The sequence below is a fragment of the Melospiza georgiana genome, chromosome 6 (assembly GCF_028018845.1).
Source record: "Melospiza georgiana isolate bMelGeo1 chromosome 6, bMelGeo1.pri, whole genome shotgun sequence".
NCBI classification, from domain to species: domain Eukaryota; kingdom Metazoa; phylum Chordata; class Aves; order Passeriformes; family Passerellidae; genus Melospiza; species Melospiza georgiana.
This window is the reverse complement of record NC_080435.1, coordinates 4929808-4947365: the sequence shown is the minus strand read 5'-3', so window position 1 is coordinate 4947365 and position 17558 is coordinate 4929808. Positions and strand designations below refer to the sequence as shown.

At 41.3% G+C, this 17558-nt stretch overlaps 1 protein-coding gene across 1 annotated transcript in view; it reads right to left on the bottom strand.

Moving 5' to 3' along the window:
* LOC131084326 (uncharacterized) overlaps positions 1 to 17558 on the bottom strand; it is a 47051-nt gene that overhangs the window by 22361 nt on the left and 7132 nt on the right. The window contains 17 exon segments of the mRNA XM_058025692.1: positions 88 to 274; positions 1522 to 1688; positions 2464 to 2655; positions 4132 to 4239; positions 5178 to 5315; positions 6386 to 6500; positions 6902 to 7124; positions 8066 to 8202; positions 9062 to 9209; positions 10869 to 10906; positions 11879 to 11965; positions 12082 to 12246; positions 12640 to 12702; positions 13523 to 13565; positions 14942 to 14982; positions 16037 to 16168; positions 16644 to 16780. Coding sequence (XP_057881675.1) covers positions 88 to 274; positions 1522 to 1688; positions 2464 to 2655; positions 4132 to 4239; positions 5178 to 5315; positions 6386 to 6500; positions 6902 to 7124; positions 8066 to 8202; positions 9062 to 9209; positions 10869 to 10906; positions 11879 to 11965; positions 12082 to 12246; positions 12640 to 12702; positions 13523 to 13565; positions 14942 to 14982; positions 16037 to 16168; positions 16644 to 16780 — 2121 coding nt within the window.

Genomic DNA, 17558 nt, shown 5'->3' with positions numbered 1-17558 from the left:
ACAGCCAGCAGCAAAGAAGAAGTCTCTGTCTGAGTCAGGGAAGCAGTGGTGTCTTTTGTTTAATGCTTTGCTACTACTGTAACTTACCAGGTGCTTTGTACTCTTGGAAGGTGTCATTCACAAGGGGAAGAAAAATCACAATTGGACATCCTGGCAAATCTGAATCTTGGAAGATGTAGCACTCCTTCAGATTTTTCTTATCTTCATCAGTCAAAGAAATTGTTGGGAATGGGATTTTCTGCTCTGAGTAGTATTTACATGCCTTATCTAGAGACTGGAGGATCACAAAAATGGTCAGCACTGGAAATCAACTTCACTGTGCAAAGACCCCAAATTGTCATCTACTATTAAGGTTTAGTGACTCAGACCCATAGGGCGAGTTCTGTCTTATCAAGGGTTACTCTATATATAATTGCCACACATAGTGACTACATTGCTAATCATAAGCTCTAAACAAACACAATTTCAGAATTAAAGAGTTCACCCAGGGCACAGCTTTTTTAAAAAATTGAAGCAATTTGCAGAAGTTTAGGGTAAAGCATTAGTTGTAGCAAATGAAAGAGCCTGTGTTAATGCATTGTATAGAATTAACTAGAGAAGGAAATCCCAGCAAGAAAATGTTTAAGGTATCTTATTATGCTTGGAAGCTAGGAGATAAGAAAGTTAAGTTTGAATGTGCAATTTTATCTCTGCCTGTGCAGTCATTATGGCACATTGTTAATTGAGATTAATATTTTACTGAGAAAATCTGAAGTATTAGGCTATGCTATATATTTTCCTTGAAATGTTTAATAAAATATAATGTAATAATATGCACTGTATTATTTACTCTGCACCATCTAATAGCAAACACTGTCAAGCAGAAAAAGGTTTCTACTAAAATACTTAAAACTGTAGCAGTCTTTTTTTATAAGTTTATCTAGACAATGAATGAGGCTGAAATAAAACTTCATTACATCTGTCTCATCCAACATACAGATGGGTAAAAAATCCAAACTTTTTTTCTGCCAGCTAATCAGCTTTATCTCCACAAAATGGGTTTTCTGCAGGAAGATGCTTAAAACTGAATTTTACTTGTAGTGTCTTATTTGTCAGCCCAGAAAAGAAAGGATCACCTGCTAATATTCAATTAACTCTTTTTATATTCTAACTTAAGTCAAAAGAAATAAATTCCTCATCTTTATGAATATTCCTGTGCATGGTCCAGAATATGCACAGGAATATTATTTACTATTATTTATACTGCTTGATTCAGTATAAAGCAGAAGGGGCTCCTCCCATTACTCTAGAAATGACCATACTGACACCCCCTTGAATAATTCAACATGTTCATAAACCAGCAAGAAAGAGTCCAGGAATGGCAGGAAGAAATAGGAACAGTATTAGTCACTACAGTGAAACATATCGGGGAATGCAGGAGTTGTAAACAAACAGCTGATAAAACCAGCAGTTCTGGATGCTACAGGCTGGGCACTTAAAAGTAAAAGGAGACACAACACATGCTAACAAGAGCATCCTCACCGATGTATGTGATCCAGTAGTATAACTTAGATAGATGATGACATCCACCTCCCTCTGTGGCCTTAAAAGTGGTGCACTGCTGGTATTGATGAAAAATCCAGCATCTATCATGCCCAGCTGATCAGGACTTTGCATCAACTGGTTGGGACGTGAGTCTAACACAGTGTCTAAAAGGAAAATATTTTATGAATAAGAATAGATCTGTGGGTATTTTGACTGGAAAAAGAAATGTAAGGTGCAACTGACCATTCCAGAGGCCTGGTTTAATTTAATTGCTATACTGCTAGATTATCAAACAGGCATGAGAAGGACTGCAAAACACCTAAGTTCCAGTTATGAAAAATCAGTGTTGAGTTTCAAGGCAATATACTGCATTAACATGGCACACCTATTAATGCCAATTAGCTACGTCTAATAATTAACTTAAATCTGCCTTGCTTCATTTCAGTCATTTTTTTCATCTTCTATCTGCCATTGCTTTGGAGAACAAAGTATTTTCAATCCTTTTTACATTTGGACTTATGCTTCCCACTCAGTCCCCTCTTCTTTGGACTAGAAAGCCCCATTCATTTCCAGTTTTCTGTTATAGGTGATATTTTCCTGGATATTTCAGTTGCATCTGAAGTTAGAAGTATAATCTTGCCAAATTAAGCTTTCTCCTATGTTCACTCTGCTCTCTGCCACTTTAAATTTGGTTGTGTCACCTTCAAGTCTACCTTCTCAGTCTGGACTGCAGAGGTCTCAGCTGAAGCAAACTAATACAAACATTAAGTCTTCAGCACCTGACAACACTGAAGTCTTAGCGTCTTCTCTCTATTCAGACAATAAATGTTCTCTTGGGAGGATTTTTATCCCCTGCCGAGCCTGACAAGCTTCTTTCCTAAAGTCCCCAACGCCAAAACTCCCTGAAAAGGATGCCAGTTGGACATCAGCGGCCATCACCTTTCCACCGACAGAAGTGCTGGTTCTCCATGTAGTTGTTGTGCAGCTGGTAGCCCTTGAGGAAGTTGTGGTGCTGGGCCACGGAGAAGCGGTCGGTGAGCGCGCCGCGCAGGGCGCTGGACAGGGGCCCGGGCGGGGTGTACATGCGGGTCCGCAGCTCGTGGGGCCTCGTGGGCAGCACCGGGTCCTCATCTAGAGCAGGGGGGAAAAGCCGGTGAGCTGCTTGGTAACTTACGCTCCTCTCTGGCTGCCCTGGCACAAAGGAGTTCTCAGGGGCTCTTGTGGGATGATCCCCTGAACGCACACAAACTCTTCTGGAGTGGAGGGAAAGGAATGGCTGCTGGACAAAGCTCTGGTGATGGTCTTAAGCTTTGGGCTGAAGGCAGTTCATCAGAAGCAGTCTTTAGTGTTGGAAAAAGGACATCTTAAGGAAATTAGGCGATTCAGAAAATGTTCTGCCAGAACTTAAATATCATCACAGGGAGATAACATGAAACAGGCACAAGCGTTGAGAAAATGGGGCTGATGAATACGCTACTGCTCAGCCAGATGGGCAACAACAGCAACCACGGGGTCACAGAATCACAGAATCACAGAATTTCAAGGCTGGAAGAGACCTATAAGATCATCAAGTCCAACCCATGTTCTAACAATTCAACTAGATCATGGCAGCAAGTGCCACATCCAGTCTTTTTTTGAACTCTTCGAGGGATGATGACTCCACCACCTCACTGGGTAGATGATTCCAGTATCTGACCACTCTTTCTGTAAAATACTTCCTTCTTAATTCTAACTTGTATCTCCCTTGACGCAGCTTGAGACTGTGTCCTCTTGTTCTATCTGTTGTCGCCTGGAGAAAGAGACTGACCATTGCAACAGTGACAGCAGCAGCCTAATAATCACTCATGGCTCCATGAGCATATGCTTAATCAGCACAGTGAGAGCACTCCAGGAGAACCTGGGGCATACATTCCTATTCAAAAACTATGGGTACTTTAGATGGCATATGGGTGAAAAGCAGAAATATGGCACAAGGTGTGGTTTCCAGAAATGACAATGTGCTTTGCCAGCCTGAGAGGCTGACAGTGGAGCAGGAGAGACTTAGTGGTTTCCATGATTGCACATTGTATTTCTACATTTTTCAGGATGTCTGTAATTATAGTTACTATCATATCAAGAGATTTAGCAATAAAATCACAGTTTCTGTATTGCTTCAGAAAATACCCTCTGGGCCTCATTTATCTTTGTGTCAGTATGAATACAATGCAGTAATTACTGTACTGAGTAAAAAAATAAAAACCCAGGAAATTGATTAACCAGTTGATATTAAGGTTTATTCTCCTCAGTAAAAAATATCATATTCTCTGCTGTTGGTTCTTGGTTCTGTATGGTTAAGTGAGAGCTGTAATGCCAGAACACTTCCTGAGAAGTGTCTCACCCCTCTAAAACTTCCTCTGAAAGAACTAGTAGAGCTTTAGTAAATATTGCAATTACAGCAGCTTTTCCCTTTTTCCCTGATTACCCTCTTCCTCTTACTCTATTCAGTGTGAGGAGAAGTCACTATCTCTTAGATCCTATGATGCCAGCTTCAGCAAAGGCAACAAGATGATGCCAGAAGCCACACAGGAAAATAAATGACCATAAATGAAAGGCTTAGTAATTTCTCACCAACTTCATCTATTCTGTCTTCTGTCCATCTCTTCCAGAAGTCCTCTGAACTGTGGGACAGTCCCCATATTTGTAAAAGGTTCACAGAAAATATACTGCTCCACATACCTGTAAAAGGAATTAGTGAACACAAGGACATATTTTAACAAGAAAATGCCCTTTTCCTTCTCTTTTGACCATCTGGCTTAATTTTTAATGGGCTTAATGCAAATATTTCTAAACTTCTATGCTATTAAATTCCTCTTTCTCCGTCATTGATTCACGTCATGCTACCATCAACTTTGTGCCTAACCTAGTTTATGGCTCTGCCACATGGTAAGGGAGCAAAGAATGTGAGGCAAGTAAAGGAGAAAACAAGACACACTTGCTCAAGAGGCAAAACAAAGAATTCAGATAACACACCACAAACACATAACTTCCATCCCCATCTTCCTTTCTCCATCTTGTCTTTTTCTGCACTCACTCTGATCAGTAACTCTTTCAACACTCTGAATTGTTTCACAAGGGGATGAACTGGCTTTTCAGATGTTTGTTTGTAAGACAAGATCTCACACCACAGTTTGTAAAGGCTCACACATGCAGGAGGCTCCAGCTCCATTGTGCACTCTTTTCTCCATCCAGGATTACCCCTCTCTGCCTTGCCACAAGGGCACTGGTGGCTCTGTTGACAAAACAGAGTGCCACCATACCACCAGTCATTGTAAATTTAAATCTGACTATCACAATTGGACTTAAGTTGGAGCGCATTCAGAGGAATCAGAAGAATAACCAAAAAAGCAGGCGTTATTACTTACAATGAAAGAATTAAGGATCTTCATCTATTCCATCTCTAAGACACAGACAACTCATCTACCAAGACAGTGACAAGACAGTGACAAGAAACTAAAAAAAGATGTGTTTTTTTTACTGTATTCTTTTGGATAAGCTACCACTCCCATTTCCCCGCAGGCAGTGTCCAGCCTGTTAGGACAGAACTATCTACCTGCTGGTTAACAGCATTGCACCCCTCCAAAGTGTCTCTGTGCCAGGACAACACTACACCTCACCTTGAAGGTAGCAGATGCGGGACTCGGGGACCTTTTTTAACATGCGGCCCATGAAGAACTCGCTTCCGAAATGCTCCGTGCGAACAAACGCGCCGTACTTCAGCAGTCCCACCTCGTAGGGAGTGAACTCCACCCACTCTGCAATAAATACAGCCACAGCAGGGCATTTAGAGGGCTCCCAGAGAGGCGTGGAGAGAGGGGAAGTTTGGGCATGCATTGGTCTGAGTTACGTTTAATATGTTGCCTTTGCAAAGCCTCACTCTCACAGATCTCCAGGGAGGTGTCTCAGCTTGGGCATGGTGGTGATGAGGAGGCAGGAGCAGTTGTGCTGGTCGTGGTGGTGCTGCTGGTGGCACAAGTGGCACACTGGGGGCATGGCAAGGCTCCAGACCTTGCACATCCCATGTGCACACACCAGTCCAGGGTTTTCCAGCACCTAGGCAGTTTTTCTCTGCCCTTCCATACACCATGTCCAGGTGACCAGTACTTCACCAATACAGTTAATTTATCTTCCCTAAATAATTGCTAATGTACAAAGATATTTATGTACTCAGCTCCTCAGAAATTATTTTTTTTTGTAAGAGACCAGTTATACTCTCTCTGTGTGGTACTAATAGAAACAGAACTAGCTCTTGACTTTCTTGGATATCCTCTCCAAGTGAAGTGCAGTTGTTTGATATAACTGCAGCATGAGTGAAACCTGAGACAGAAATGTCATGGACTGTAATTTCATTTTCATTTCAGAAATGGTTCATTTTCTTGCCTCAACAATAAAAAATTGTATCTGAATTTTTATTTTCCCCTTATCTTCTTTCTGATCCTCCATAGGAAAGAAACACAAACAAACAAAACAATGAGAAAAGCAACAGATTCAGTTGGGAGCCTTCCCAAACTCTACCCATAACCATGTGGTCTTCTTCATACTGAAACAATAACTGGCTGTTGAGAAAAAGCAATTATTTGATAATTCCAATATTTCTCAAAATGGCCTTTCTGGAAGAATTTCTACTGTGTATGTTGAGACAGGGAAATGCTGCTCTCCAAAACCCTTGTATTAAAATTGTAAGGTATGGAGGCAATGGTTATTTCTCCAAATAGCAACTGACACATAAGGATTGTTTACTCCAAGTGCTACCAAGAAGAGAAGAGTGATGACAGGAATTCAGCTGCCAATTTTAGCCTGAGAGGATCTGAAACAACATCCTTACCTTTGAAATCATTGGTGCTGTAACTATCCCGGACGCAGACCGACACGTAGATGGGCAGTGGGTTCTGGCCATCACACAGTGCTTCTTGCTGATCTGAGAGCTTGTGGGGGTCTTTCTGGTTTTGAAGAAAAAGCGTTCACGTGAGAGGAGCACATGGTGAATGCACTGGCCCCGGCGCGGGAGGAGGCGGGCGGCTCCACTCCCAGCCTGCAGGACACGCTCTGGCAGCTCCGCCACACAGAGCACTGCAGGCACCCCCACCAACCACCACAGACCAGGCTCCCAGGCTCCAGCCTGGCTTTGTGCACGGATTCACAAAAAGATGAGGAGGGAGACAACTATTTCTGCACACGTCTATGACTGGGCGAACCAAAACTACTGCATAATGCGCTATATTGTTAACACAGAGAATTCCCCTCTGTTTTGAGGGACATTCTGTGAAATGATGAACTAGTTTCCTCTCCATCCACTAAGGGAAAAACACATGGTTCTTTAGAACTGGAACAGCTATCATACCCCATCATTTAGTAAGTACTCAATCATGAGACCCCAAAGATCTATAAATGATGTCCTGTATCCCTCTTCTTTCCGCTGGCAAAGCTGCTTGTTGTAGTACTTCATGCGATCCATAGAGAAACAGCCCATCTTGCATTTTGTTGCTTGTTTTTGGGCTTCACCAATATGTGAGTCCAGGTCCTTCTGTGACCAGTAGGCATCTCTGTATAAGTTGGCCATGGTCCTGGAGAAAGAAAATGCAGACAGCAAAAATTAAAAGGAGCAAAAGAAGACTGGCTATTTTGTGCTTTCAGAATAGAGGTTTACATTATGGATTCCCTTCTGCTCACACATACTCTGGTTTAGCTGCTCCATCCAGCAGAATGAACACTTCAGAGTTTCTATGACTGTTTTTAAAAGTGGCACTAAAAAAGAGGTGGGAGTTTACGTTCTTAACTTTTTTTTTTAAGCAGAACAGGCAGAAGCTTAAGGGATAAAACTGCCAGGTGTGAACTTATATTTGTGAAGCACAGTTTAGGCAGAAAATTATAATAAATTTTCTTTGCTTTATTTTCAGAACCTTAAATTCTTTCATATTAGCTGCTATTTCCTGCCGTGATTCACTTACTGTTAATCTTATGATATCACTATGCTTTATTTTAACATCAACCTCTATTTTACCAACCTCCTCTGCATAGAACAATCAGACATTAGGGAGCTGTAGGTCCTGTGAGCAGGGAATGACACTGCCCAGGGAAACACAAAACTGGCAGGTTGCAGGGGTCAGTATGCACTATCCAGCAGTTTTTTCCAGCTAGAAATCACAGTCAGTATCAGAAGCTAACGGGACCACAACAGCTGGGATTCAGTGCAGAAAGGAAGAGGCATCATGCTATGGGCATCCACAGTTACATCCACAGTAACCACTGGAAAGCATCTTGATGAGTGTAATTGTCATATGCACATTTAACTGCTGCACGTGTGGAGTTGATAAGCACAGTAAAGAGGTCCTTACAGGAAAAGCATGCACTAAATCAAGCTAGTACTTAATGGCCTGTTACTGAGAAACTTGTTTATATCATGTTTGAAGAAAATCTCCTGATCTTGTTTGCTTTTTGGAGTTTCTCACTGCATCAGCGTGACCCGCAGAAAGCCTGGTCAGGCCTTCTGCTCGAGCTGGCTTACCACGTGGTGCCGGACAGCCCACTGATGTACGTTATGCAGTCCAGGAGGTTTAACTTCTTGAGTCCCATGAGGCTGCCATACAATCCTGTCATTGACTTCAGTCCTCCTCCTGTCGTGATGATAGCCACGATGGGCACCTGTAGGGCAGAGGGAGGATGGGACATTCACACTGACAGCATCCAACTCTGCAGCCCACCCTGCAATGGGGTCTGGTCACTACAGGCAGCCCAGGGCCTGATCTCAGAGCCCAGGTCCCTTCTCAGAAGGAAAGACTCCAAAACCCAGCAACAACTGCTACTGCCACTTATTTCCCTTTGGATTAACATGGATTCAGAGATTAACCCAAACTTGGATTCTTGCCCATCTCTAAGGCAATTTAGGCACAGACGAACAAGAATAAACCTTCTGTGGAAGTAACAATGTATTATCTATGCATCACTCACTCCACTACTTATTTCACACACTGACTACTTCCGTATGAAAATCTGCCTGCCAATCCCATGAAGAAATACTCAGTTCACAGCTACTGTTAAGTTACCCTCAGCAATACTGTTATTATTCAGTATCTTGAAGTTATTTTAAAATAAATTACATTATTTTAAGGAATTTCAAAACTGCAAGAAACAGAAGATACAAGAAGCACTCAAAGATGTTTGTCCTAAACTCTCACAAAGTAGTGAAACTGGAATAAGGGAAAAAAAAAAAAAAATCTTTGCTGTGGAATGTATTCAGTAGTTCTGAACCAAGGCAGTGACAGCTCAGCCTGGCAGGAATGAACACACCTCAACTACGAAAAGTTCCAAACTGATAGTAATAAAGGATGGTGACTGTGTTTTCAGTAACAAACCTCAGCAGCAGAAGCAAATGTACTTAAGACACATGGAGCAGCTGGTACCTGCACAACAGATAGGTGTGGCCTGTTTTGCTGACCACTCATCTACAGGAGTACATGAAAACACTAGAGATTCAAGTTCTATCCACTCAGCACACACGTACTTCTTGATCCTGCAGATCATGTGGTAGGTGAAAAACATTTTTGAGAGCACTTGCTACATATCTCTTTCTTTTCCCCAGGAAAGCCATCTCTTCAGAACATAAGTTAAACCCAAAGCGCATGTCCAGGTCTTGGTGGCATGTACAATTGCTAAGATAAAAACAGACACATATATTAAATATTAACACACCCATATCAATCTTAGGACGTTGATCAAAGATAATCTACAGCATCCTTCCCTTCAAACAGGATGATGCAACATGACAGGAGCCAGAGAGAATAATAGTACTATTTTTAAAAGTATGAAACTCATGTCAAGACTAACTAGTGCCATCATTCCTAAATATTGCTAACTGGAAGAAACAATGTACAGTGTTTACAAATTAAAAAAAATATTTAAATAAATATTCTACAAGTAAAAGATTTACAAGCTTAGAAAATCCATGGAAACGGTAAAAAGTGAAAGCACTGATTCCCATTTCACAGGTTATTTTCCTCATTCAAAATCTGAAAATAACACTCATTTTCCAAAGGCTGGCATATTCAATGTGAATGAAAATTCTCCTTCTGAGGAACCGGAGTGGGAAGGCACCCCCCTCTAGCGGTGGTTCCTCTTCCTCAACCTTAGAGGAAGATTTCACTGGAGTCTATTTTGAAATTCAACAAGCCGTTGCTTAAGGCCCCACAATTGTGGTTTATTTCCCTGGGCATTTTTGCTCTTCTGCTCACTAATCTCCCTCCTCGTTCTTCCTGCCCTGCTCCTACAAGGCATCAATAGGCAAGAGATGGTCATGGTCAGGTCAGATCTACATTGCCAGATGACAGGGGTTTGCTTTTTCTTCCAGTGACAGAACCTCTTTCTTCTACTGGGTCCATAACTTGTATGAAACTAGTAAAGGAATTTAATTATGAGCTTTCTCTACCACCAAATTTGGATAAAATCAAGTTTGTATAAACTATTATAACCTTATTTGTAAATTAATTCACACAATGGGAATTGAGTTAGGCAGAGCGGCAAAAGCCAGTTTCTACTGTAAATCAAGATCCAAACAAACTATTTCTAAAGTTCTCTGAAAATAAAATAAATAAGCAGAAGTTGTTTTTCCTGTTGTGGTATAACACTGATTTTCCTGTTATCATTGACCACTTGCTGTTTTGAAATTAATGACAGAAAACTCTGTTTGAATTCAAAAATATTCTTTTTCCTTTTATTTCTTAGTCAGACACACACAAAAATACCAGTTTGTCCAGTTCTATGTGTCCCACATAGCTACAGATAACCTGAAGTATCTCCGTGTTTACTGATGAGTATTAAGGAGCATGTCTACAGACGTCAAACCACAAGTTACCTTGTTTACCTTAGTTTCTACTCAATATATAGTATAACTGGATTTAACAGAACACAAGGTTCATCACCACTGAATAGTGACAGTAAAGCAAAAAAATAATTCTTAATTCCTGATTAAACAAAATGTTTACATCTGACTATTCTTTTTTTGTCATTGTCAGCTAGCTTTGTTCTTTTCGTGAATTTCAGAGACTGACACTGACCAAAGAAAATATTCTGTGGTCAGAATGAAAGGGATAATGCTGAAATAAACACATGTTTATTTAATGCTTTATCAACGGATTAAAGTCAAATCTTCCTAAGGCTAATTATGCATTATATATTATGCATGTATTTTACATTTTATTATAAGCACATTCTAGTTTTCAGACTGAGAATGCTTGCTTGTGTCATTTCCATGTGGCTAAAACAATATGAAAATCAATGAACCAAGTATAAAGGAATAAAAGAAAATCTCTTACCAAGGTTTTGCTGTCACATTCAAGTCAAATCTTTTCTCCTGGAAAGCAAGAATGTGTAATTTTAAAGTTTAAATTTTAAAGTTTCTATTTTCCCTTTCTGTCTTGGGGTCAGAGTTTGATTTATAACCCAGCGATGTCTGGCAATCACAAACTTCAATGTCTGAGATCTTGGCATATATTTCCAAAAGCATTCACTTATCATTAGTGGAACACCCCTACCTACAGATCCTAAATCCTCCCAGGCTGAAGAAACCTTTAAGCATCCTGGTATAAGATGTTTCTGCGCCTCACACAGTAGGTCCCATTTCCTGTACAACTCATAAGCTTCCTGCAGCATCCTGAATTACCATTTTTTGTGCCTTTTCCATTCTTTATGCTCTAGTACACAGTACATCTTTGACATCCCAGACATAGTCTCACAGTGAAGAGACTGCAAAGTCTGCATTTGCTTCTGCCCACACTTTATTGTCTCTTAAAAATCATTATTCCAATCTTCATATTAAGTTATAAAATGTGCCCTGTTCTGAGAGGATATCTTAATGGCTCTTTTAAATCAATATTCTCACTATATTATTTAAAATACATACCCCATGACTAATATTTTCAGCATCTTTCAATATATTGTCCTCCTAAATATATGGTTGACTAAGGGCAGGTTTATTGATGTTTTCCTTTTTTGTGCCCAAGGAGCAACTTTCAGTTTGGATCCTAAGCAAAGGGGGAGTCAGCAAGTCTTTGGGTAAACAGGGGGAGATGTTCTGAAGCAAGTATGGTATTTCTTACATCCTTTTAGGTCTCTGTCTTCACTACCGGCACAAAATGGAGATTAATACAGGGACAACCTGTCTCTGTGGAGAAAACATCTGGAGAAACAAAGCTCCTGTTTTCTCAAAGTCTAACAGAAAAGCAGAATGTTTCTGACACTCTTAGTGGCCATCTGGGACAATCTTATGAGGAATGGTTTCTATTGGAGTGACCCTTTATTACCAACACCTGGAAGTGATGCCCACCTCTGCAATGGTCGTTTTCCTTCCCATGGGCAGCGAGTTCAGCATCACGACTGGGGAGCCGGTCTCTGTGCTGTACCTACAGGACCACTGGGAAAACAACATGCTTTAGGACACAATCGGGAACGAGTTTACCCTCTCTCCTTCCTCCCACTTTCTTGAGAGCCACTCGAAATCTCTCCACCCCTGAGGCCACTCCAACATACGGGGTGGTAGCGCCTCTTCTTTGGCAGCATGACATCCAGCGTTGGCTCCGCGTACTTGATGTAGTGGAACTCGGTGGGACACGCTGGGCTGACCACCCCATTGGGGCCCAGCACGATATCCTGCGTCCCCTCAAAGGAGCCCTTCACAGTCAGGGAAAGCTCTTTCTCTAAAGTGGCAAAACAAAGATTAACATGATTAAGCAGAAAAATGTGCTAGCTTGATTAAATGTGGGGTGAGGGTGGCATAGCTTTGCCCAGGGCAAATGCTGGCACTACAGGGAAAAGAGCAAAGTGGATACTCTTCTGACAGAAAGGGGACTCTGAATATTTCTGCTGTGACACAGAACTGGGATTTCAACTTTATTGTGCATTTAATAGGCCTTGTTAACATATATCTAGATGAGGTCATTGGAGTCTATAACAACCTAATGTATTTACCTGACATTAACTCTACTAAATACTCTAAGCACTATTTATTTCACTAACACATTAGATGGAAGGGGCACCTTCTCATAAGTAAGCATGCAATTACTGGTAAATAGATGACAAAGCAATAACCTTACTTGATTTTTGCTTTGTCTTCTCTGCCACTTCAACTTCCAAGCAGCAAAGTTCACGACACTGTGAAAGACAGAATGCGGGATTCTGTGAGAAAGATCATCACATCCCATCCTCGTTACAGGGAGCTGTGGACCCCTCAGCTTGGAGTCACTTGGAGCTCTGAATTCCCTGGCATCTCCAGGCTTTTTCCCATTAGCTGCTGACTAAAGAAAAGGAAAAGCTTTGGAGGGAGTTGCAGGAATCGTATGTGTGACACTGACTTAAGATTGAGCACAGTGAGAGGAATATACAAAGAAGGAAAAGCAGGACTGTTTTCATGATTGTAGCATAAATACAAAGGGTTAAACTAGGAAATAAATAAAGATATGCCACTGAGAGATCAAGAGTCAGTAGTAGGAAGAGTTTTCTGAAGAAGCATTGCTTTTAGTATTTTGGGGGTTGATTTTTTTAATGGTGCTTACTCTTCTTCAACGTACTGTGTTTTGACAAGTCAGTATTTCATACAGAACTTACCCAAGGGAAGGAAAGGTCTGGGTAGATTATCAATAAGTGACTTCACAGCCTTTTTCTCATTGTGTTCTGATAGATAGTAGTACACTTTTTGAAGTACTAGTAACAGAGAAAAATTCTGTCTCTGTGTGTGTGTTTGTGTGTGTGCGTGGTGTGGTGAAGTATAGGAAAAATTAGAAATAGGGAAGTATAGGACAAATGGGATATCTCCAATGAACAGGTAAAGAAAATGTCCCATTCTGAATGTATCTAAATAGGAAAGAGGAAAGAAAGAGAAAGAACTGGCCTACTAGCTTCTTTAATCCCCAGCCTCCCTTGCACTTTACATTAAGGAATCACTTATAGAAAATATCTTGGGAAAGACACATACCACCAGCACTCCATTGCTAGCAATCATTTCATGAGGACCAGATCTGGGAAACAAAAACATTGATTTTTTAACGTTAAACAAATCCCATTCATCTTTACCCAGGATGTTGCCCTTTCTTCCCACTTCAAAAAACAATAGTCTGAGGGGACCCCAGCAAGCATGTAACAAACTCCTTTCCTTGCCTGCATGGACTGAGCACTGCTCTGAGGAGACTCATCTCTGTACCAAAGCTGAACAATGTTTAACATGGTTGTTTTTTTACAGTGCAATCTCATGATCATCTAAAATGGAATCTCCTGTTAGGCAGTCAAATTTTTCTCACTGTAACATGTGAAATAAATGTATTTCAGCTGATACACCAGCATGTCCTTGTTGGGAAGACAGTTATATGTATTTGCTGGCATGCAAATATTCTGAGTTGCAAGGGACCCATGAGGATCCACACCTAGTCCAACTCCTGGCCCTGCACAGGAGAACCCCAAGAATCACACCATGCGCCCGAGAGCATTGTCCAAATTCTTCCTGAACTCTGGCAGGCTTGGTGCTGTAACCACTTTCCTGGGGAGCCTGTTTCAAAGCAGCAGGCAGCACCAATTACATGGGAAAAAACCCCAAATGCCTTCCAGATCATTCAAGTGAGTGAAGGAGATGTGAAATCAGAACATGGTGTGGAGCAACTTGACTTCTGGCCTTGGCTCTCCAATAGTATGGCCTTAGCTAGTCACTCTGATTCTGCCATGCCTTAGTTACCTTGTGGCCACACAGAGACAAAAAGGGTGATTCATGGGTGGCAGGCTGACCATGCTGGAGAAGGAGCTTTACATCCTTACAAGAGTTCCCATCCCATTGTGGTTGTGTTAGGCAGAAAGAAAACACAATTACTAGGATTCAAAGAGTACTGCAAGGGAAAACTGAAGGAATTGGAGGTATACTGAAAACCTAACTAGGATGTTTCAACACTAAAACTGTGTCAAATACATAACCTGAAACAGGCAAGGAAAAATTGATAGGCAGGAATGCTTACACACTCAGAAAGCCTTCTGAAATGTCCCCAGGTAGATAAATCATAGAATAGTTTGGGTTGGAAAGGATCTTTAAAGTCATCTAGTTCCAATCCCGTGCCATGGGCAGGGACAACTTCCACTAGACCAGGTTGCTCAAAGGTCCACCCAGCATGACCTTGAGCAGTTCCAGGGGTGGGCCATTCACACAGCTCTCTGGGTAACTGGTACATGCATCGTTGAGAGCAGCTAAGCTACAGAACAAGCTAATCCATCAGGTGTTGGGGACTGCAGCAATAATGCAGGAGAAGGCTGAAACTTTTTTACAGAAATATCCAAAGCATGACTTCTCATACTGTTTTGTTTGTTTTATCATTAACGATTTTTGCATTTTTAAAATAATCTCTTTATCACTTACGCAACCTCCAATTTGAATTCAACCTCTAGCTCCTCCGTGGCCTGAAAGCAAGAAGAAGATATTAAATGAAGTAGCTACATAATGCTTTGTCCTTAGTCTAAACCACAGTCTGATAGGCAATATTGAAGTTATTGGTTGCAATGAGTAGCCTGTGATAAATACTTCAGACTGGGTGGCCTGAATCAAAAATTCAGCCAGATGATCAAATGATTCCTTCCTCATCTCCTTCTGACTTCACAATATCACCAAAACAACCTATACTTCTTAGTGTGAAGCTGCTGCAAAAAAACAATTTGCAACTTCCTTTATTTTATGAATTCCACCCTTTCCTTCCAACTATTCCTGGCACTGTCCTGCCATGACTTACTGTACTGGCTATTATCTTGGAAATTAAACATACTTTACACCCATTACTTTACCATAATAAACAGAGTACAGTGAGTGATTCAGAATTCCTATTATGCAACCCCAAGTAAGGCAGTGTTGATGTGTACAAGCTGATTGTGAACGACCTAGTTTGGATACCAGAATTTCTCCCTGGTAGCAAGAAGTTGTATGTGAGATATTTTGCTGATCTTATCCTTAGATCTCAAAGGGAATAAAGGTTATTTTTCCCATTTTATAGATAGGAAACTAAGAAACAGAGTGAATTGTCATCCATTTATAGTGGGATATACACAGGGGTAAATTCGCCTTTTGGGGTGAAAGAAGACACAAGCAAAGGGGCAGGGCTTTATGAATTATGGGAATTACTCAGGTTATGAATTACACTGTGAAAAAAAATATGCAGATTATTCACCCTGCAAGAGCTGTATGGCCTTGGTGTTGCTCAGAGGTAGCTCGCAATTAGATCCCTCCCCTACCTACTGCACTGTTTCAGTCCCATGGTCTTTAATAATTTTAAAAATATTGCAAAGAAGAGTTCAGACTCTCAAATTCATATTTTTAATCACATTTTTGTGGTTATAATTTGAATGGCAATTAATGCACTCATTACTGGGATAAGTAATCTATGGCAGGTTCAGAAAGATTTTGAGACTGTTCTGTAACTCTCCACTGGTTTCCCAGTTGCTTTAGTTGCTTAGTTGCACTCACGTTTGGGCTAGGTTTGAAGTACAGGATCACTGTTCTTTCAAGTGGAAGCTTAGCAGTATCAAAGAGTGCACAGAGGAGATGGTCATCTGGAGTAGCAAAATCCTCATCATACACCGTGAGCTCCAGCACGTTCTGGAAAAAGAGGGAGAAGAATTTGTTATTGTTTCTCAGGCTAGACATCATTAGCTCCAGGCAAAAAGTATTGCTGAGGATAAGCTTGAGAAGAAAAGCTGAGAAATTAAACATTATCCCCCTTTAGAAAAACATGCTTGAACAGCATATTAATTCTTGTCTAGTTCATTTTAATTGCTGTAATGAAATACATTGGCTATACCTATACAACAGCTTGGGTAACTCCCAGATTCTGTATCCATCTGGCACTGATCTGTCTCTTGTTTCCTTAAAACTTCAAAACTGGGCTCGCTTTCTGGCCCTCCCACATAGCACCACTGAACAGGCACAGGAACTCTGTCATCTCTGCTGTTAAATGCTTTGAGCAGTCCTTTATTGTGTGCCATTTCTTAAACAATTCCTGGGCATGGTTCAGGAGATACATACATACACAAAATCCTCAGGCTGCTTCAAGCAGACAACTTTGGTTCCTTACCTTGACCTGACTCTGGATTCTGAAGTAGAAGGTTTCGTTCCACACTGGATTGTCAGAGTTTCTCACAGTTTTCGTGCGTGCCCTTTCAGACGTCGCAGTCGGCAGCCACAAGGACACGTAGCAATCAGCCTGGCTTACTGGGCAGGGGAGAGGCAAAAAAATCAGCCTGGCTTACTGGGCAGGGGAGAGGCAAAACAGTTGCTAACTGGCAGAGGCAGCAGAGCTACAGGACACTGGAGAGGTTACTGCAGCAACTGGTACCAAAAACAAGCATAAGTTATTTAAAGATAGAAAAGTCTGATGCCATGTAACTTTCCACGACTCCCTTCTGACAGGGAAAAAGCACTGACCACAAGGTGACCTAGAAGAGGAGGTGGCTTCTGTTCTTCCTTGTATGAGTTACACACAGCACTGATATTGTGCATTAAGAAAAAAACCACTGAGAATTTTTTCTTCTAGTCAGCCACTTCAGTTTCTCAGCCAACAAGCTTTCCTGTGCTCATGTGTGCATGCACACACACACACACACACACACTCACCCTGAGCTGCTCTCTGATAAGAGGGGTTGGAACCTTCCTCCACTTTTTGAGAACAACTGCAAAAGGTCTTCATCTCTGCCTTGCCCTCAGTGATGTTCTTTGTGAGGGTTTGTGAAACGAGCTGCAGAACTACGCCTGCTGTATGTGATGGCAGAGGCTTCCTCCAAAAGGAGCTCACTGAATTAGACATTGGAATTTAACTAACTGCCACCTACAGGAAGAAGGGGGACCAAGTCTCTCTCCCAAAAGGCACCAGAAAGTTAGTGAAAGATTTTACATCCTTTTTCTCACCTAAATTAAGGTATATCTCAAACAGCTACAGACAAAAATGCCATTTACTGTGTTTCTTCTTGGAGGTTATGCAAGGTACTTCGGC